The sequence below is a fragment of the Tenebrio molitor genome, chromosome 4 (genome assembly GCF_963966145.1).
Source record: "Tenebrio molitor chromosome 4, icTenMoli1.1, whole genome shotgun sequence".
Lineage (NCBI taxonomy): Eukaryota > Metazoa > Arthropoda > Insecta > Coleoptera > Tenebrionidae > Tenebrio > Tenebrio molitor.
Window position 1 is genome coordinate 26,467,421 of NC_091049.1, and position 22,850 is coordinate 26,490,270.

Here is a 22,850-nt window from a genome sequence, read left to right on the forward strand (position 1 = left end):
CCTGTTTTTGACACTAAAATGCGTGCGAAAAAGGGCCTTTAAAACACTAAAGCTTTAAGGGTTGCTTAGGTAACAACAAATTCACCTACATTTGGAACAATGATAAATAGACATTTATACACAATTTATGATAGCAACGAAACAACAACAATTGATCATTTCTATATCAACGATTAATGACACAGATTACTTCGGAAAAGGTATTTCAATTTTCTTTTTTTGTTATAATTTTCGGATTGTAGTGCAGGTATAATAAAAAATAGCGTATGATACGCGTTTATAAGGGCCTTTAAAGCACTTGCAACGTTAAAAGCACTCCGCTACGCGTCGTGCTCTTAAACTCGTCGCGCGTGCTTTAAAGGCTTCCTTATAAACTTGTATCATAGTAATATACTATTATGAAACGTGACAAAATAATAATCCAAAGCAATAATTGTGAATAGAGTTGTGCAAAAAAAAAATAGAATTTGTAGAAATCGATTTGCCTTTCGCGAAAACAAAATCGATTATTGCCAAAATCAATGCGAAATTGACTTTTCACCTAAGAATCTTCATCGGAGAATCCTTTTGTTTACTCTTTTATGGTCTCCAAAGAAAAATAACAATTATTTCTTTTCTTAGTTACAAAATATTTTTCTACTCAGTTCAAAAAAATTGTGAAGAAATTTAATGTCTTAAAAAAGGATGTGAGTGGTGATTTTTGTTTTCATTTACGATGTGCAATATACTTTTGTATTTCTGTAGAAGAAGAAGTTATTTGTACAACTAGTTATGAAAGTCATACTTTTTTTCATGAATCTGCAGTTTGATTAACGAGGGCGTAGCCCTAATGAGTGAAAAAAAGAGACTTTCATAACGTGTTGTACACGCTATTTTTTGCATATCATTGTTAAGTTGAGAAATTTGGCCAAAAAGGATTTATGAAAAGTAATGAAAAAAGTTGATATGCTTTGAGAATCATCTCCAAGGAGATAAAAATAAAATGATGCAAAAAACTACTACATACTTTCATTACGATTTTTTGTGTAAGAAATTGCTACTTTCATTACGATATGCAAAAAAAATATTGGAAGTTGTCTTTTTGACTACAAATCCCAATGAATTTGCAATTGGCATTTTTACAAAAGTCAAATAATTGGATTATTAATGATAAATTTTGAGTTATTTTGAATTTCGAAAAGAATTCTTGTTAGAAAAATCTACCTTCAAAAATCATTCATCTATTTTTGAAAAATTATTAATGTGGAAAATTAACTGGGACGACTTGTTTACAAAATCAGAGAATGTAACAAAAATCTATGCAATTTATCTCCCGAAAACACTTAAATAGATCCATATCAGAAATAAAATACGACTAATTATGACAAATCGCCTCGAGTTATGAGTAAAACAGCGACATAAATTAAAAATTATTTTAGGAGGTCAGATCAGAGATTTGGGTTTTTTTTTTACGAATTGTTATCATCACAGGATCTAAATTCTTCGATTCTAAAAATTTTGCTGGTAGTTTATTTGCGGAACTGGTTGAAAAATTAAATTGAAAACATGAGAATAAAATCATTAAACACTATCAATATAGGTAAGTAAAAAAAAATCCTTAAAATTTAAAATTTCTCAAAATCAAAACGTTAGAGTAAGCACACTTGCCGTTATCAAGGTTTCGTTTTTGTTTTCCAAAATGGATGGCAGAAACTTAAAAAAAACCTGTTGCCTAACACTTTTAGTCACTAGAGAAAAAAAAAACAGGATATGCTAAAGACCAATTTCTTTTCAAATTTTTGCAAAAAAAATACATAATAAGGGAATTATTTGAGAGAGAAATTGCGCTAAAGAAATAGCGTCGGCCAATGGTCTTAAACTACTCCTAAATTTATCCCTTCACATAAAACATAAAACACTAGTCCTTCTTCGTGGAAAAGACGAAACTTTGTAAAAAGAGCTTAGTTTATGAAGATCTCCCGTGGCAATTTTTTTTTTTTTTAATTTTAATACTTAATTGTGTATCAAGTTCAAAAAGTGCATGTTTTAATCCTAGTCTGAGTTTTCTGGCCGAGGCGCAGCCGAGGCTTAAAAACAAGCGAGGGCAAAAGGCATTTTTTGGCAGAGGTACACACTGATTTTTTTTGATTTTTTAGGAGACCGCACGAACTACAAAGCAAAAGACATCATTGGAAAAATTACAAATTTATTGTGTATCTACCTTTTTCAAATAGATACATTTATTAGGTAATAGATATTAACAATTTTTTTTATAGTATTTGTTAACAGCTTGCCAACAAAACTAAGAATTTACTTATTGCAAGAGAATTACTTAGCTACCTAATTTATGGTGACAGGACAATTATAGGTTTTGTCGGTTTAGTTGCTAACTTACTAAACAGACCAACAGATGGCGCCACGGTCAGCGTCCGAAAAAGAGTTACTTTTCGTACGTAAAATTACCGTTTTCATTAAGGGTGCCAAAAAACAATTTTTATAGATTCGTTTCCAGAAAGACAAATTGTATCGGACTTGGTTTATTTAATTTTTTTATTCTTCGAGTACGCTTTCTGTACGAAATCTACAACCACGACAAAGATCAAAATATTTTTTTTAGTATTGAACCGAATAAAAAAAAGTGAAATGCTATCACAGGATTTAGTTCCAGTTGTCATATTGTCTGATTTATGAAAATTGCCCCCAGAAAATAACTTTGAGAGGTCTATCTGTCCCGCAAATATTAACCAATCTGGCCTTCTTTTTCGACTTAATGAAAAAAAAATTGTTTTACAAATGGGGTCCATTAACCCGACCACATGAGATAAGAACAGAGTGACAATTATAAAATGGCAATAAAACGCTTTACCACTGTGCAACCAACTGATTTCACCGGTCATTTTAGTTGATTTAAACGATGTCAGTCGTTTCTAAAAGGTTAGTGAAATAATCGTTATACAACACCCACGTATCAATCACACCGCCATTACACAAAAATTTCATTTCTACCAGGATACTGTCTTACGCAGAAAAAAACCATTCAAACTCTCCCATCCAAAACCTCCCCTGCTCGTTAATTTCTCGCATCGAAAAACCTTCACTGCATTCCGAATTCGAAAAAAAACCTGTACGTCGTGAGCACCGACTCGGGGCAATTTCGCATTCAGATATTCGAATCTCGTTCTTTAATAGATTATTTATGAAGATAGTTGCAAAGTTGCACCACACGACTAGTTTCCTCGTTAAAAGTAGAAAGGTCAAGCCGGCAGCGATCGAAATTTAATATCAAAAGCTTCCCATGAAGTGCCGTTTACATAATAACAAACACACACTTTTTCCTAATCTCGTTACGTTAATTTATGCAATTTGTTAAGTAATTAGGCGCACTTCTCCACCGATTATCCAACGCACACAAGAACGATCGTGAGCAGAGCCGGACCTTGAGAAAAAATTTTGGCAATTGCTTGGACGGGGTTGCGACACCTGAAGAGAACAACAACGACCCCGCTGGACGCACCTTCGTTCGGCAACGGCGTCTGCGAAAAACTTCGGGTGTCACGAGACCCCGAGGAGGCACCTGCGAGCGAACATCACGACACGTGCGTCTCGTCTTGCAGCGACGATCACCGATAACCGACTGAATGGGAGTCTATGGGTCCGGGGATACCACGTGAAAGGCGGGAGCTCGACGGCGAAGACGACGAAGTGCGACAGATTCGTGCGAGCTTGGGTGCGGGGACTTCCGCCCGAAATATTGTGACTTCGATGGTCCACCCTGGGGTAAACCCAAAAAAATACAAGAACCTGCCCGTGTCCGGATTTTTTCTTTTTCTTTTGATTATCCCCATCTCAAACGGTACGGGGAAGACACTGGACCCTACATGAAGGATTCATTCTCTTCCTTGGGAGCCACATTGGAAAGGAGTCCAAAGTCTAGGCTATGGATGGGTAAACAGGTGAAAAAAACCCACACCAGGTTTGGCAGCCGTGGGGCTCGAACCCTTCACCTTCCGAATGCGAAACGGCGCGCTAAGCGCTTGGCCACGGTACTCGGTGCACCCTTTAACCATTCAGAATGTTGTTAAAGTACAAATCATAGCAGAATTATAATGGAAACAACATCAGACGTAACTACAATTCATTTATTAGCAGTAAATATCAAATTCTAACAAGTTCTCGTGTTTGTCGACCAACTTATCGATATTCTGACTGTTGAGGACAAGCTAGACCATTGTCGAGACTTTCCTCGTATGAATTCCCACGAGCTAGGGTCTGCCACGCCGGAAACCCCTTCGGAAATCGTTCGAATTTTTCTGGCCATCCGTAAGAAGCCAAAGAAAGGCGTGAGCGTCCTTGAAGGACGCACGAATGTTAATCACATTTTTGAGACGCGAGTATCTGGCCGGCATCGACAGGACATGCGTGGGATCACATCTCGGAGGCGGAAAGTGTCTCGCCCTTGCGATTTCGGACACACAAAGGAACCAGAAACGGGCGACCGATCGCGTTTAAAAAAAGAAACAGCGGAACCGTGGGCGAACGACACCGGCCTCGTGTTCTTCTGGAAATGGTCGATTCGGATTTGCATCGGCGTTTGGTCGTCTCGGGGGAATTATCGATGCACATTGGCGACCGGAGGAACCGGCCAACGACCAAAAAAAATACCAACCGGTAGTGAAACGTATCTGCGGAGCGACGAAGGGATGCCCACGCCGCAAACCGACACTGAATTGGTCGCAAGTTCTTCTGGTGGGACGCGGAAATGCAAACTTCGATCGCCAAATGGCAGATGCAGAAAGTTCCAGCTGAAGACTTGAAGAACAAGAAAACAATCCGAAATTCGAGACCACATAGATGTACCGAATGGAAAGAGGACCATCTAGCGGCAAAAATTTTGGTAATGTCAAAAATGTGAATGGTTCGCCACCAAATTGGAATGTGCTAAGAACCAAAAGAACCAGAAGAAGTTTGACGATTGTCAAAAATTCTAGACGACTCTACATGGCGTACCCAGGAGGGAGAAAGATATTCTGTTGAAAGAAAGCTCCATTCACTCTGTAAAAATGACAAAATGCAAAATTTTCATTGATTTACATTGCACTTAAGTGGCCTCTTACGACACACGTAAAGGTGTGTTATTTGAGATATTTTAATGATCATTGCTGGTATGCTCCCAGTCTGCTAGCTGCTCCAATAAATTATTATCGATTGTGGCCATTGCACGCCAATACCCACCGAACAAGACCAACAATTTGCATTTTATTAGTAAAGACTGAACGCTTGTCCATATCTTGATGTATCCTGTCGTGACCAACGCCAGCAAATCGATCCTTAACACGTCCATTACAGATTCCGTTCGATGGCATTTGACAAAGCTCGAATTTCCTGAATAACCACGCACGCCGACCACATTAACATTAAACCAAAAATTCCTTCCAAGGATAAACAACAACGAAATTCCCTGAGAAGTGACCCGAGATGACCCGATCGGCGGCACCGACATTCGCCAATAAATAATCGATACAGCCGGATCTGGTCGAGTAGACAATCGCGAAAGAACGTCGAGGGCGTCCGGACGTGTCGATGATTTTTCTTTTGGGTTGGTGCGTGGTCGACGATAAAAGACCAAATCTGGGGGCCCAACCTGTTCCAATTACGCCACCGTAGAACCACCGGGCGCGGACGCCGTACTACGAAATCGAATAATTTGAATGATTTAGCAATAAATATCTAATGGTTAGAAGGTCGTTAAGCTTGATCACCTGACACGCATTCGTACGTGGTGCATTTGTCGCGTAGGTGACAAGGTAAAGAGTTATACCGAGCGATAAAATTCCCAACAGCGGAAACCATCTACGTGATGGGTTTGTCAAAGGATGTTGTCGCTTTTTAACGGAGTGAAGGCGGCGTCGTTCTGTGTCACTCACCCGGTTTTTTCATATTTTCTTTATTGATTTTTTTTACTAGAGTCGTATTGTTTGACTTGACAATTTTCAATTAAACATGACGCTTGTTTCAACTGTTTTCTTGTATCTACTCGAAACGAATTCGATTATTGTTAACGTAATCACATATTACAAAGTCCATTCACGCTGGATCTGCCGTTTCAAGGTCGAATTAGTTTCATTTTTGGCAGTGTGATTTTTACTTGAATTATGCAAGGTGATCAAGAAGGACTGATTAAGTTGGTAATAAATAATGAATTTTATTTTTAAATGGTACAACTGGAGTAACTTCCGGTTATTGACGGATTAACTCTGACAGCCGCATCATTGACAAGTAACATTTGACATTTCACATTAAACTAAACATGTTGGGGAATCCGTTCGAAAGCCTCAAAAGAAGAATTAATTTGTGTTAAGAGCATTTCCTTTAGTTAATTTTTAGATTACTGTTCTGTATTTCAAGCTTAATTTCTTTATACCGTTATTGTTTACTCATAACCTACCATTTTGTCGCTATTAATGTTACGTCAGATATCTGTCAAATATACTAACAAAACTTTAAAAAATTTCTTAATTGTATTGCCAACTCAAACGGTCCTTCTTGATTACCTTGTATTGGGTGTTCATTTAAATTTCCGGTCAAAGTTGGCGTTGAAGAGTCGATTGTGAACGCACTACGGATTACGGATCAGCTGTTATGTTACGTTACATTTTACACAAATGGTGCGTTCACAATCGACTCTTGAACGGCAACTTTGACCGGAAATTTAAATGAACACCCGATATTTTAGCATTGTTTGTCAGTAATACAAAATAACCATGTCATATATCGGGTGTTCATTTACATTTATCCTCAAAGCTGGCGTTGAAGGGTTGATTGTGAACGCACCACTCGTCAGACTGCAGATTAAAGACACAAACAACGCAAAAAGTGAAGTTAGGTTTAAACAGTTTACTCTTGAACGCCTACTTTGAGGATACATTTTAATGAACACCCGATACATAATTGTGTGGAGGTTATGTTTCTCGCTGTCAAGAAGATTTAAATTTTGCAAAAGAAATTAAGGAGGTGCATAAAATCAGTTTTCAAAGATTAGAGAGTAATACTTAATATGTCCATTTTGTTATAATTTGCATTGTGATTAGTCAGTTATTAGTACTTATTAGCATTTCTGTATTTATCCCGCATTCATTACTGACGAAGTGGAAAAGTCGTTAAAGTGTTTGAAAAGTGGAGGCCAATTGTCTAAGGAATCGTACACTCGAGTACAAAGGCAATTAACACAACACAATACTTTTACCTTCTTCGGAGTGAAATTTTCAAGAATCTTGCTTGTTTCGGAATTAAAATGATTTTTTTAATGTATTTTAAAAGTGAATGATAAAAGAACAACAAGAAACTGACATAATCTTGGATAAAAAATCTAAATTCCTTCTTTTAAACCGCTTCTATTATGACAATTTCTATTGCGTCATCATCGTTGTTTGTATCTGTGTTCGCATCTATATGAGAATTTTTATAACTTGTCATTGGCAGATTACTATCAGAAACAAGAGAATAATTTAATTTGAACAAATCACATCAGAATTAAACTCTGAAACAGATTCATCTGATTCAACCAAAGATATGACGGTATGCCATCTACAGGAAAATTGCTCATCAACTTTTACCCTTCATTTTTGATTATTTTTTCGCAATGGGCAACACTTTTTGCTCACATCTGGTCTACAATCTGACAAAACTTTCCAAAATTTTGAAATTTCTAAACATTTTTGTGATACATACTATTATGTTTTGTAAAACCCCCATGCAATTTCATTTGGATTATACTGACAATGGTATGGGGGCGGCTTGCAACACATCCTGGCCTTTTTCAGAAAGGATATCATCCATTTCGTCTTTGCGCTCATGTTTTTCTAGGTCCAAATAGGGTTTTATTAAATTCCAAAGACTTGTTTTTATTTTGCCCTTTTTTATTTTTGATGCAATGAAGTTGGCAATTCATGATTGACCACTGAATGGTATGGAGCGTTATCTAAGTATCGAGTGTTCAATTTGAAAAGTTCATCAAGTAGCCTTTGCATTTTTCACAACATTGTGAAGTATATCAATGACAAAAGTTAGGTTAGGACCAAAATTAGAAAAACATAATCTAATTTAACACATAGCTTTACTACCAAATTAAATGCAAAATGTCCGTGGCCTCCCATTTTGACAAAACAACCTGAATATATTTTACATTTTGAACATTACGTGAGATTTATTTTTACATTTTCAATCGTCTTCTGATCAAATCAACATTTATAATATACTTCTTGCACAAAGGCAAATTACCTAATTAAATAATTATAACTTTTTTGATATGGTCACAATGGCAATTATTTTATTGTGATTTGTGAAGAACGTTTATTCAGATATTAACTTATACAGGGTGTCTTAAAATTATCGTATTCCGAGTTCGGGGCTTAGTAGGGGACATCCTGTTGACCAAGTAAAAATGTTTAAAAAAAATTGCTCACTTTGAAAAAAATATCAAAGTTGCCAATATTTGTTCAAAAGTACATACCTGATTAATATTGTAGCTATGTTGTACTTCCCTTTTGAACAAAAATTGGAAAAATAACTTTTATTTTTTAGAGATAAAGCTGTTTTTTTAAGAAATGTATTTTCATGTATATTTTAATATTTTACATAAGCATCCTTACCATATTTCAAAATGAATGTCAACCATTTATATTTTTTATTTGAGGAAAACATGATGAAAAGTTTGAACCTTCAGACCCATATATCTTTGTTTTATTTTTTCGAGATTCCTGAGATTTTTTTCTACAAGACACCCGACTTGGAATATGTTAATTTTGCGACACCCTGTATAATTAGTAAGTGAACAAAAACTGTCAAACTTTTTGATAATTTATTATCTCATTATTTGTCACTTAACATGCGAATTTACGTTCACAATTTACACATTCTCTGTACATTTTAATAACGTATTTTATTTGTTCTCTTGTAATATTGTTAGAATGGCGTGATCAGAACCTGTAACAAAACCTGGTAATTTGTCATTGTCAAATCTCTCCTTTATGTACAACTCTGTTTATCTCTGTAAAGTTAGCACCAACATTATACCATTAAATTGCCCCACCAGGATGCGTGGAGAGTGAACTTCAAGCTTTTTGAAATTTTAACAACAAAAGTTACTACTTCACGTGCTTACTTGCCACAGTTTACGTTTTTATCCTTATGATTAACTTATGACAAAGAAGGATGCGAAATTTTACTTCAATACTTCACACATGCAATATTCCTACCAACTTCTTTATATTCTTTACAAAAAAAAACTCAAACTAACTAACTTTGTCAAAATTAGAGCATCAGAGTAAGCACACTTGCCGTTACCAAGGTCGCGTCTCCTAAATATTTAGTACGTCTTATCTTCGCTGGTGGCATTCTTCGAAAGTATTTCAAAATTCAAAGTTATGGATAAAGGCACTTGTGCTTTCATAATTTAGCAACACCATGTGGTTAGTTGTGTCATGCACCAAAACTAGGAAGATATTTCTTGGAAGCTTTTGAAAGATCTCCTTTAGTGTCCTGATCTGAGACCTTGTCATTTATTTTTGTTTCCGATCATTGAAAGTACATATAAGAAAACAAAAATCTGTCATTTTTGATTTGGTACAAATCTCCTCACATTACTTAAATTGTTCACACTGTACACCCAAAAGCTGACCGCCGAAAGCTTGAAAGCTCAAAATAATTCTTGTTTTTTTTTTCCTTCAAACCCGACAAGTTTTGTCTTTTCCTCTGAATAAATTAGTGCACGTGCAATCTCGTGTCGCAACACTCCATTTGTTTTTCACCATTACTATTATTATTATCACTTAACCATCGATTTACGTCGTCGGTCGAGTGTGCACACCTTGAATTTCGTAAACAATACCCCGCCATCACCAATAATGGCGTTATGTACCTGGCATCGTGTAAATTCCCCGTAGATAGAGCCGCGGTGGGCGTCGGTGCAGCAGCGGCGACCACGACGACAACTGCAACGACACAGGAAATGCGCGACCGATGCACATATCCCATCAGTTTTCCCGACGCACGTTCTCGATTCACGATTCTTCATTGCCCACGTCCGTCAACGGACGACGGTACCGTCACCAGTAGTGCATCTGGGACCGCCCGCGGTCACAAAACGGCGACGCTCAAGGTTCTCGGTACCATCCCATCATCGATTCACACCCGATTGTTGCGACACAGAAGAGTCGGACGTGGTGATGATGTTGCAACGAGAATTTGCTAAATTGTCTATCATGGTACGAATTATTTTGGTACCACCTAAACAAATACCGAACCGAAGAGTCAATAAATCACGACCGGAGACGCTCATCGTCGAATTAATTTGTCTCTGATTATGTACGTGGTTACCTACTTTTCAAATCACGACTCAATAATTACAATAATTACTTGGGAGGGAAGGTGGAAAACGCCCATCGGGCACATAATGGTGCTGGGTTTCGTAAAGACGTACACAATGGGATGAGAAAATTTTTACCAAAAATTCAATGATCATTTTTGATCGAATCTGCATCAGAACATCTGATGGAATATTTATGGAACGATTTCACAACAACGTTCTGTTTACGTTTGCGGCTTGGATCATTTTCCATACCTTTCATGTACAATTTGCATAATTATCTGGAATTCTTATGTACATATTTACATTTAATGATAGCGACACAAATTGGATTATAATTACTAAATTAGAGTAATTAATTATGATTGGTATTAACTAAATTAGTGGGTGTCAAATCAATAAACTCATTAAAAAATTATGACAAACTAACGAAACAATTTCTACTATAGTTGGCGCGGCGAACCACATGAGTAATGACAAGATGTTTACGTGATAGTTTGCAGCGACGTCATGAAAAGCCTGATTTACACTGCGTCGCCCAATTTGAGTTTTGTGCGGGAAATTTAAATCTTACCACTTTAAGAATGAATGGAAATTTCGGCTGCGTGTATTAAGCTGCACCATACTTCTTAACGCGCGCCCTTTACCCAATAGGAAAGCATCTCCCGAAAATCACGTGCAGACCACGCCAATTTATTACTTCAGTGAGTCGCTGCGCCGACTATAGTTGATATTATTACCACTATTGGTGATTTTCACAATTCAATTTTTTTTTTCGCGCCAAGTGAAATTTGCAACTCATAATATGCAATAAAATTTTACGACCTACAACGAAATTGAGAAAACAGTACCTAGATATTTCTCTCCTTTATTTTCTTTTTATTTTACATTCTTTCTTTGATTCAAAATTCAAACCAGTCTGATCAACATTCTTTCACCACTTTTGAATCGTTTCAAACAAACGAAACCATTCTTCTAGCGTCGAAAGTTTCAATTTTGCACAGTTTACAATTTCTATTTTACGCAAGCGACGATCACCGCATATCCTCCACACCCTCGCACAACAAACACCAGAAAGAAAAGTCGAATTTCACCGCAAACACACCTGCGCCGTCCCCGGGGGCAAGAATCGCCCGGAATAGGTGCACCGGGACGATTTTTAACGGCATATAGACTAATCGGTGCTAATTGACGGTTATTGGCGGCGTATCCGCCGGCGGAGAATTTAATAATTTGCAGGTGTCCTTTTAAAAGTTTAATTGCCGTTCGTGTAATGTGTGCACGAATGCAGCTAACACAAGTTGGGTAACGAGTGTGACGTTGCGATTCCTGGAGGAGAGTCACGAACGTGCGTGGGTTGATCTGCGGAGAAGGTCGCCGCCGCTGCCCATTACAAATTTTCAACTCTTTTCAGACAGGTGCAGGCGAAATTGCACAAGCGCCGCCCCCACGATCTATTGTCTGTTTTGTCGTTTATTTTTTGATGATCGATGAGTCACGTCGACGTGTTGTTAACGCTAAAATTGGGGAAATGACGGTGGAGAGATGACACATCCGTGGATTAAAAAGGACCGTTGATAGAGGCGTTTACGACCAGAGGTGTTGACAACGGTTTAAGAAAATTCTCGATTAAATAGAATGGAAGTAAGTTGATGTCAATCACTTCAAAACAGTAGAATGAATCGATTGGTAATTAAATAATAATCATAGCGGAAGTGGATAGTAATCCTGAAATGTGACTAAAATTTGGAAAATTTTTGAAAAATAGTTATTTGTGTACAAAGGGCAAAAAATGTCCGAGTTTGAGATTTCTGGCCGAGGCGCAGCCGAGGCTTGACAACAGGCGAGGAAAAAAGGCACTTTTTTAAGCGACCGCACGAACTACAAAGCAAAAGACATCATTGGAAAAATTACAAATTTATTTTGTATCTACAGTCGCGAGCAATAAATTTTGGTCGTCAAGGTCATTCTTTGACGCAATCGAAAATGCTCCATTGTAAAACAGTCGTAAATATCATAACCTATCATCATGTTGTATGACATTAATTGTCATTTTTATCTCAATTTTTTGACACTTTGTTGCCGTGGGCATAATCAGACAGGGAAATTTTTTAAATTTGTGACAATCTAACCAAATTTTGAAATGACATTGACGACCAAAATTTATTGCTCGCGACAGTACCTTTTTTTCATATAAATAAATTTATTAATACATACATATCAACCATTTTTTTATAGTATGTATTTGTTATAAGCTTGCCAAAAAAACTAGAATTTACTATTTGCAATACATTTATTTACTTATTTACATAATTATGGTGACAGGACAATTATCGGTTTTGTCGGTTTCGTTATTAACATACTAAACAGACCAACAGATGGCGCCACGGTTCAGCGTCCGAAAAAGAGTTACTTTTCGTCCGCTTTTGAGAAGCTTAGGCCTAGGGTGCCTAAAAAACCTATGTATTTCACAATTCGACCAAAATTACACTTTGTCGAAGCTACTTTTCGAATTCCTTCTGAAAACTGGAAAATATGTGCACTCCGGTTATAAATAAGGTCAACACTACTTTTCAAATACATTTTTCATTCTTAGAAATATCCTGCTTGAGGACATATCAGCAGGACTCGTGGCAAAATCATAAATTTCTCTCGACTTAATTTACGAGTCATTCTCACTATTTAAAAAATATTATACGTGGATTTATTTAATTGCAAGTAAGTCACGGTCAAGTGTTGGGTGCACTGGAAACAATCATTTCATGTCTTGTGAAATAACATCTGTGGGGGTTAAACTTCTCCTGGACGAAAAATAAAAATTCGTTATCGTTTAAATAATTTATTTTTATTTTATTTCTGATTCATCGAACATCAGTGTTAATCCCTGAAGAATCTAATTTCGCCGGAAATGATCACAACATTCTATTGCCAATTTGGAAGACAAGTACACATTATTAAAGAGAACTGTGCAGTTTAAGTCTTCTAGATTAAAAAAAATGTCATTGATGAAACATCATTCCAGTAATGTAATAATGATTTCATTGTGCGTCTAAAAATGTTGTGAACTGAATTTCTGATTCGTCGAGTGTACCATGAAGAATATGGTTTCTCCGGAAATGATCGTCACTTTCTGTTGCAAATTGAGAGGACGTGATTCGTATTTTGGCGGGCAGCAACTCTTTGGAAAAGTTTTTAGAAAAGTATCAAGCGAAATGGCAACATAATTTATTCTTTAAAAGTTGCCGTTCTAAGAATTGAAAGATATTGTACAATAACAGACAGCTCTGGATTGCGGGAAATAAGATAAACACTCGGCAGGTAATATTTTGCAAGTAATTCGATATACATGCATACCTACATACATATTTATAAGGTGGCGCCACCGTGGTAGTAACGGTAATAAAATACAAACTTAATTTTACGACACACATTATTTCATTTTGTCAAGCGAAACCACCTACAATAAAGTTATTATTTGGAGCGGATTTGTAAAGCGAAAAGTATAGTATTTTTTATTTTCTGAAAAGTGCTGCCTAACGTCGAATCAACCAATTTTTGAACGTAAAACGATCAAATATAAGACCCGTGACACGAATATAAATTTTTTGATTTAAATTCCTGCGCCAGTCAACAATTCTGCGATTTTTCAAAACTCTAGACGTGGATTTATTTCAGTGCAACTAGGTCATGGCCACGTGTTAGATAAGCGAAAATAACTGTTTCGTACCTAAAAACCTACGAGGTTGTGGGACAACGTCGAAGACTAAAAGCAATAAAAAAAATGTCATTTTATTTTTTGACAGAATTTTTTAAATATTTTTTTCGAGTTCTACATGAAGCCAGTGGCTCGTGGTTAAAATTTGTCCACGCATTTCAATAACACCCTGTATATACGCTGTGTCTAAATCAAAAAACCATTGTGGTGCAAATGACTTATCTGTCACAAGTAATAGAAAATGTCATGAAAAATGTATGTCATTTGCACCACAATGGTTTTTTAATTTTGGCACAGCGTTTACTTCTTCAAATTTTAAAAATACCGGGTGACTGAGGCACTTCCGAACAATTGGTACCCCTACTTATTTGTCAAAGAGTTGTCTGTTGATTCGCTTTCTAGGTTAAGATTCTAGATGTAAAATGATTTGTTTTGACTTTTGAACTGTCATATTTGAATTTGATAGTCAAGTAGATGTTAGGAAAAAAGGTCGAAAAATATAAGCTCGAAAAAAAAAATCGAAAACAAAATGGTCGAAAATCAATAAATCGAAAGATCAAAAAGTCGAAAAATAAAAGGTCGAAAAACAAAAAGTCGAAAGATCAAAAGGTCGAAAAACAATAAGTCGAAAGAACAAATAATGATCGATGGAATCGACATAATTTAAAAAATAAAAATTAATAAAAAGCAATCATTCAAATTTGTCATAATAGTGTGCCATTTTGCACAACAATACTATATTTTGTTTACCATAGTAAAAGTAATTTATTAAAACTTCACTGTCAAACAAAGTGCAGAATTTTCTAAAATGGATAAAATTTACAAATACGAATACATTGCCGGGCAGAAAGGCAAAAATAAATTGTTCGCCGACGGATTTTTTTACATCCAAGAAAAAAAGACCGACGATACAACATACTGGAAGTGTGAACAATACAAAAAAAAGTGCAAGAGTCGAGTTATTGATAAACTAGGAGACCTACGTCTGAAGCAGACACACAATCACGAAGGTAATCCCGAAAAATTTGAAGTAACAAAAATGATGAACACCATCAAACAACAAGCGAGAGCTAGCAAAGATCCTCCGCGTTTGTTGCTTTCCAGAGCGTCCACTAGCTTCAGCAAAGGAGCCAGTACGTCATGTTCGTCGTTCAGTAATATCAGCCGAACCATACGCCAAGTCAGAAGCTTAGAACACGTCGGCACTTCAATCCCGAAATGTTTAGAAGACGTGATAGTTACGGAAAAGTATCAAAAAACAGATAAAGGAGAACAATTTCTACTCTTCGATTCGAAAGACAAAGACCGGATATTGATGTTTGCTACAAGGCGTAATTTAGATTTCCTGATCAAAAGCCAAGAATGGTTTATGGATGGCACATTCAAAATCGTTCCTAAACTATTCTACCAACTTTTCACCATCCACGGCAACATTAATGGTGCATATTATCCTTTAATTTACTCTTTGTTGCCGGACAAACGCGAAAGTACTTATGTGAAAATATTCGAACACATTAGAAAGATAATGGAAAAGATCGAGGTAAATTTGATAATGACCGATTTTGAAAAAGCTGTAATTAACGCGTGCCAACTACTTTTCCCCAAAGCTATCAAACAGGGATGCTACTTTCATTATCGCCAATGTATTTATCGACGCATCCAACTAGTTGGAATGAAAACACAATATGATTCTGATCCAGATTTTCAACATAAAATTAAGCTATTCATCGCCCTAGCTTTTGTTCCTGTTGAATATGTCACGAATGCTTTCGACATCCTATTAGATAACGAAGATTTGTGTTATACTGACATTAAACCTCTAATAGAGTATTTCGAGCAAACGTGGATAGGAAAGATGGAAAGAAAAGAAAGACGGCCACCAATGTATGAACATTCCTTATGGAATTTTTATGAACGAACCATCCATGGGCAGCAAAGGACTAACAACGTAGTCGAGGGATGGCACAGCAGCATGGGAAAAACGTTTCAAGCAAAAGAGCCATCTGTTTGGGCCTTTATTGATGGTCTTGTTAAGGAGCAAAGCCTGCAAGAGATGAAGATTAACCAAGAGCTTGCAGGATATAATGAACAAAATAATAATAAAAAAAAGTACAAGGATAAAAATGCAAGACTTAGAACTGTCGTCTCACGTTTTGCGGATAATTTCGAAGATTCGGCTCAATATATATTTAATTATTTGGAGCAAGTTGCTTATAATATATGATTATGATTTTCGTTATGTTCTTGTTATATTATATTGTTTCTTTTGTTTTCGATCTTTTGATTTTATGTTTTCTTTTTCGACATTTTTCCTTTCGACGTTTTGCATTTCGATCAATAGTAGTTTCGACATTTTGCAATTCGACCTTTTGTTCTTTCGACCATTTTTAAAATTTCGACCTTTTGTTTTTCGACCATTTTTCCTAACATCAGTCAAGTATACCAACATAATGAAATCGTAAATGTGTTGTGAACCGAACAAAAATACTTTCAATCATTAAAAGTCATCCGGTACTGTGGATGGATTTCTTGCAATACGAGTCATGACTAACTTTTATGGAAATCAAAGAATTCTTCTGTGGCGGTCCATTTAAGAAGACATTCTACAACTCTTTCGGCGACATTATACATTAATTACCCGCAAGACAAGCCATAAAACACTGTTGCAAAATCATGTTTGACAACCTAACAATGTGAAAAAGTGAAAATTTACATAACTCTTCGTTGTGTGATTTGTGTGTACAATTTCCATATCACCGATATAGAAAAAAAGAAACCTACTAAAACACAATGAAGCTAAAAACAATACTTTCCAAGAACGCAGAGTTCCAAAACTCTCACTCCATTAATAGAGCTCTGAACCACTCAAATTCCTCGAGTGCTAACAAAGAAGCGACCCAGATCCAACACGATTTTTTTTAAAAGGCAACAATGAAGAACACAAAACCGTTCCAATTCCGTCACGTATTAACACCAAAGCAACGGAAATAAATCGCTTTTTTAATGGACTACCATTAGGTAGTTGCCCAATAGACAATCAATAACCCACTTGTTCTACTGGTGCGACAAATCTTCTGGCCAGTCTTCCTACTCATCCATCGTATGCAACTCTTCAAACACCTGTGCACCGCAGGTTGCCCACCTCACGCGCTCTTTCCAGTTAGTGGTACTTTATCTTCCCCACAGGTGTCGCCGCCTAGATCGCAATTGTTCGAAGCGTGCCTCCTCCAATCTCGTCCCCTTCTCGTTATGCACGCGGTGTACACAATTTTTTTTATTTTCTCTCGTATTAGGACACAATGGGGCCCAAGTTGTGGAGCATAACGGGTGCACGCTCGCACACCGCCACAACACCAAACCGGTTGTACTATTATTTCATCTTATTAATATTAAACGAGTTACGTGAACCGCACCAAAGGTTACTGGGTAACGTGTCGTGTCTCGCTCCTTTTTTTTTTCGCTCTTTCGCTGTTCCTTCTCTGCGACTTTTGTTTTCGTTCGGTGACGATTTTCGACTTCCTGGACGTACCGGGATGCGGTGAGCGGCCGACGCGGTGCGGCGAAACCGCACTGGAAACAAAATCCGATGCGGGTCGTTAATTATCGCGGTAAGTAAACTCGATTAACGGATTCGGTGAATAAATTTCATCGTGGACGGTTTTTGATTGTGTATTGTGGGGAAATAAACTAAATTGGATCATCTGTTAGTGTAACAATAGGTACTGCAAAACACGAATTGGTTTTCTTAAACTCCAGACTCGAGTCCAATTGAGTATCTATGGAACAAACCAGACGGAAGTATACTTAAAACAGTTCACCTACAAACACTAGTTCATTCGAGGAGGTTTTATTGCAAGACTGGGGCAAAAAATATCAAAACTGATAGAACATTATCAAGATTAAAAAAAAAAATGTGATAAGCACAGCACTTTTAATTTTAATTGTGTCATCTATGGCGTAAGTAAGCAGGTCTTAGCGTGTGTTAAAATTAATACACGAGTGTTTATTTTTTTGGATAAATATCAGGTATTTTTTTAATTTTCACTTAGGAGGCGTTGAAGAGTCAATTGTGAACGCACTATACTGGTTACGGATCACGGATCAACTATTTAAAATCTTACGTTTTATACGAGTGGTGCGTTCACAATCGACTCTTCAAAGCCTACTACGAGGTGAAATTTAAAAAAACACTCGATACATAAATGGCTTCCATCTTTTCAATGGTCCAACACTTGATATCTGAAAAATTAAACTTGATTAAAAATATTTTTGCAAAGATGAAACTGTCAGAATCAAGATTTCACAGGTCTGCAGTTCCTCTAAATGTCAAAAAAATTGGCAAAAAATCCAAAACTCGAGTCACAATCGATGGATGTAAAATTACATTTTTCAAAAAGTAGGAAACAAGAAAGAAAATAAGGAAGAACATCAAGAAAAAAATTGACAAATTGGTAGAGATACGATATAAACCAATTTCAATTGTGTACGTTAATTTTGGTAAAAAAACATTTTCTATACTGTGAAGACTGATGAAAATAATATTGCAATATACAGGGTGAAATGGAAATTCATCGTAATAATTATGTAAACCATTAGTATCTTCAATAAGTGAATAAACCGAAAATGTGATTAAACATTTTAAATTAATAAAGTCCTATTTGACTTAATTCCACCCCGAACGAGACGCTTCTGGAAGCTCTAATAAATCGAAACATGAATAGCCGCAAAAACGCTACTAAGAATGAAATAGACGAAGAACACTTTAAATACTCAGAGCAGCAAAAACGTGTAAGAATACTATGAATGAAACCAAAAACTTTTTGTTCCTTTTTTGCGTTGCACTCGATAACTTTTTTAATCTTACTATTCTTCCTAACGTGATATCAGTGGCGTACTCAACTCTTGTGCTTAAACTGTACAAGCCATTTCTGCCCCCATGCGGAGGTATAGCGCAAAACTGAATGCACGTGATTTTTACAAATGGTCTGAAGATCCTAGGGTTTTAATATTGTGATGCATATCGATTTCACCCTGTATACTTGGTTCTGAATTTATAACTTTTTGAAATTACTATTTTTACATTTGCATTAAAAAATTACAAGAACATTTATAAAAAATTATGTAGCGCCAAAGAGCTTTTGGGAAAATATGCCATAGCAGAATGATTTGTTTAAGAAAATTCTACAAGTTAAAATTGTGTCAAACCGAATTGTAGAAGTAATACATCTGTCACAACAGCACACTACATATTTTTTTACGATCCTGACCAAACCACTTAAATTATCTTAGGTAAGACCAGATCCAATTAAAAAAAAATGCTGATACAGAATATGTGTGTCTGTGGAAGAGTTGACGTTTTTAAATCTGCGCAACAAGACTAAAAAATCTAAATATTTAGACTAGACAACCCTGTCTTACCAAGAGTATAGAGATTCATCAACTTGTCTGAACTTGTCAAAATATAATATTTAGGACAGTAGAACGTTGAATTAAAAAATTCCTAATTCGTTTTTTTTTCTTTCGACAACTTTCGCTACTAACAAAAATGTGGTTTGATCATAAAATAAATTATTCTAACCGGTTACGTCATGTTCCATTTTGACTTAAAAAAATCGTCGCGTCGGGCGGCAAAACCAGCAGACAACATTTTTCTTCTGAATATCCTTGCAGACACATTGTTTATTAGTCCAGTCAAATTAAAATTTCGCTTGCATTATTTATAATAATAGTACAAAAAAAGATAAATGACTGTACATATCAAAATTATGTTAAATAGAGCAAAACTGTGTAAAATATTTTTTATACAGCACAAAATTTCCTTCAAAAAATCCCAGACGAGTTATTTAAACGATAATAACTCGTCTGGGACGTGAGAAACGTTCAAAAGTTCGCCGCGAAATACTCTTAATTTCGCGTGACTTACATATTCGTGGACTCGCGCCGGCTTAGTAAACATTGACAAAAAAAAATCTAAATGTCGAAAACTTTTGAAAAAGAATTCACATAGTGTCCACAGAGTGATCAACAAGAAAACAAATCAAGACTGCTACCTCATCTTTTGTTTTACCGAAACGTCTGTCTTAGCTTAATCGTACACATATGTATATTTGCTATGCACAGTCGTTTTATTGGTTGCCTACCTCTCGAAAAATCTATTATTAATTAATTAATTATTAATAATTAATGCATTATCTTCAATGGTAAATAGTAGTTTATTTGACGAGTTCTTGTGTAAATTGGGGTTTTTTGGCACGAGTGGGCCAGTTTAAAACGCGAGTGAAACGAGCGTTTTAAAGGCCCACGAGTGCCAAAAAAGCCCAATTGTCACACGAACGAGTTGAATACAACGTTTTTTTGTTCGACGACCCCCTTAAAGGCTCCAAATCGCTTAAAATCTTTAAAATTAGCTTGACGTTTCGTTTTGACAAGTGGTGACATTTATCAAATCCGTTCACATAGGAGAAAATTCTCAAATTCTGACAGTGTCGAACAAAAAACTCATTTTACCACTTATTCTGGGATAATTGTTTTGCTGAAATCTAGGTTAACAACAGCACATCGTTGACGTTTCTTTGACATTTCACCGAAAAATCTGCTTACCAGTGGCGTCGCGTTTGGCAATAAAGCTGGTAAATTACCCAATCTTACGAATGTAAAATGTGGCTCTCGTTTATTTTATAAATTTTCTCCATTATCAGATAATAATAATAAAATGCACAATTATAATTCCAACGTCTAAAATTCATGATGTATGATTATTGTTGTAAAGTAGGTAGCGTTTGAGACCACTAATTGTCTACGCCCATGCTTTGAACGCTTATTTGCATAGAACTCCGCTACGACATGACCGATAATTTGCAACGCCTGCTTTGATTTGTTTTCTTTTTGGTCACTTTGTATTCTTTCTGCAGATATTTAAGTTACAAAATGGACGTCACGCCATCTTGACGCTGCCGAATATTGTAAAACCCAAATATCTCATGACACAACGGAGATATCGAAAAAATACAAGAAACATTTCATTTAGCCAATGCAAGCAACCACGTGGGTGGCATCGTAAAGATTTGCAACATTTTTACAAGAGAAATAAAAAATGATTGTTGTTGCTCGAAAGCTGGACTACATTCATTAATTAAGAGAACCGTGTGTTATTACCCGGTCTAACGCGACATGACTAAAAGGAACAAAAACTATATGACATTGTTACAACAATGTGTAACCGTGGATTATGTGCGCTGGTGGGTTTGTTATCGTGCCGATGTAAATAAAACGCAACAGTAATCGTAAAAAACACAACATTTAGTAACCTTGACACTTTATCAGTTGTGTGGAAAATCGTCATATTTTTGACTTAACAAGACGAAATCGCTCCAAATTTGGACAAGTTGAAGTCGTTTCCGACAAAATCGTCAGAGTCGAATACAATTTTGCAAAACGTTCCAGTTCTGACAGCGATTGGTCAATTGGCCTGTCACAAACTTCCTGCAAATTCTAGTTCTACTAATTGCGACTGGTCCAAATGTCACTATTAAGAAACAATTAGGACAGACATTTTTGCATAACTTTCACGTGTACACCACACTCTCACCGTACGCACGGCAATTTCTGATTTAAGTACATGACGTCCATTATCCAATAACCTTAATGCCTGTGCGTACTGTCGCTCGTTAGAAATGACAAGTTGGTGTCAAAGACCGGAGAAATTTGGCGACATCCACTTAACAATCATTGAAGAGCGGTTTCGTCCACTTTTACTCAACACCAGTCGAGGTCAAATCAATACCGCATTTGTAGACACCGCTTTGCACCTTTTCGGCGCCATTTTACCCAAATGGCCGCCGTCCGTCACGTGCTCCAGGTGAGTCACCATCGACGTTTCAAAGAGAAAAATTTTGTGTTGACAATAATTATCACATGGGAGGCTTGTTGTGGTGAGTCACACCCACACTATTTGGGTTGAAGATCGTTGCACTCGAAGAATGCGATCGATTTCTGTTGACGAAGAGTGGGACGGGGACCGGAAAACGGAGGCCGTCACGTGCACCACGGTACCGCTACTTACCGTAGTCGATTTGTTGAATCTCCGGCTTCCGGATCGTCGCAACGTGCCGCCACGGATGTTCGAATCGTCGAGGACGACCTCGCCGCCGTCATGGCCCGATCGTCTGCTCAATTCGCTCAGTTCCGCCACCGGTTGCACCTGGGGACAACAAAAGACACCTTCAGTTCGGGTTCCGGCTGATTTTAGGGCCGGGACGATGTTACAAAGACGAGAGCTTGATTCAAGCTGGAACCGGGTGTCCCAATATAAACACAATTCTTTTCTGGGGGCGAAGTGTGGATGACAAGAAGCTCGCACCACTTGAGAAAAAAGATACATATCTTCATTGTTTGGCAAGAATGTTACTAAGGCGCTGAACGTCTAAAGACAAACAATATGGCTGACAAAGTTTATCACGTGACATCCTCCATTACATTTTAAAAATAAATTCCAAAAATGGAGGTTGTGTTGGAAATATCGAAAAAAGTTAAATGAAAAAGTTGGTTCTGAGGAGACTTTGTACCTGCTGAAACTTTTAGAACAAAATTCATCAAAAAATAATTCAGATATTTTACAAAAAAAAAATCAAAATTCTCAAATTTAATTTTAACTTGATAGAGCAGAAAATGCACAAAAGAGCAAATCTTAGTTGAGCATTAGACATCTTAAATTCGCAAAATTTTTATTCTAAAAACTATTTTGAACCAATTTTCGAAATATCGCCCTAAAATATTACAAATTTGCAAAAAAAA

The 22,850-nt window shown here is 36.6% G+C and overlaps 1 protein-coding gene across 2 annotated transcripts in view; it reads right to left on the minus strand.

The window, feature by feature from the left end:
- Positions 1-22,850, minus strand: part of Mhcl (Myosin heavy chain-like) — a 99,531-nt gene that overhangs the window by 47,993 nt on the left and 28,688 nt on the right. The window contains exon 4 of one of the 2 annotated variants that reach the window (XM_069043817.1): positions 22,120-22,257. In XM_069043817.1, the coding sequence (XP_068899918.1) occupies positions 22,120-22,257 (138 nt within the window). Of the gene's footprint in view, positions 1-3,493; positions 3,642-22,119; positions 22,258-22,850 lie in introns of those variants that run through there. The other variant, XM_069043818.1, reaches the window with a different exon arrangement.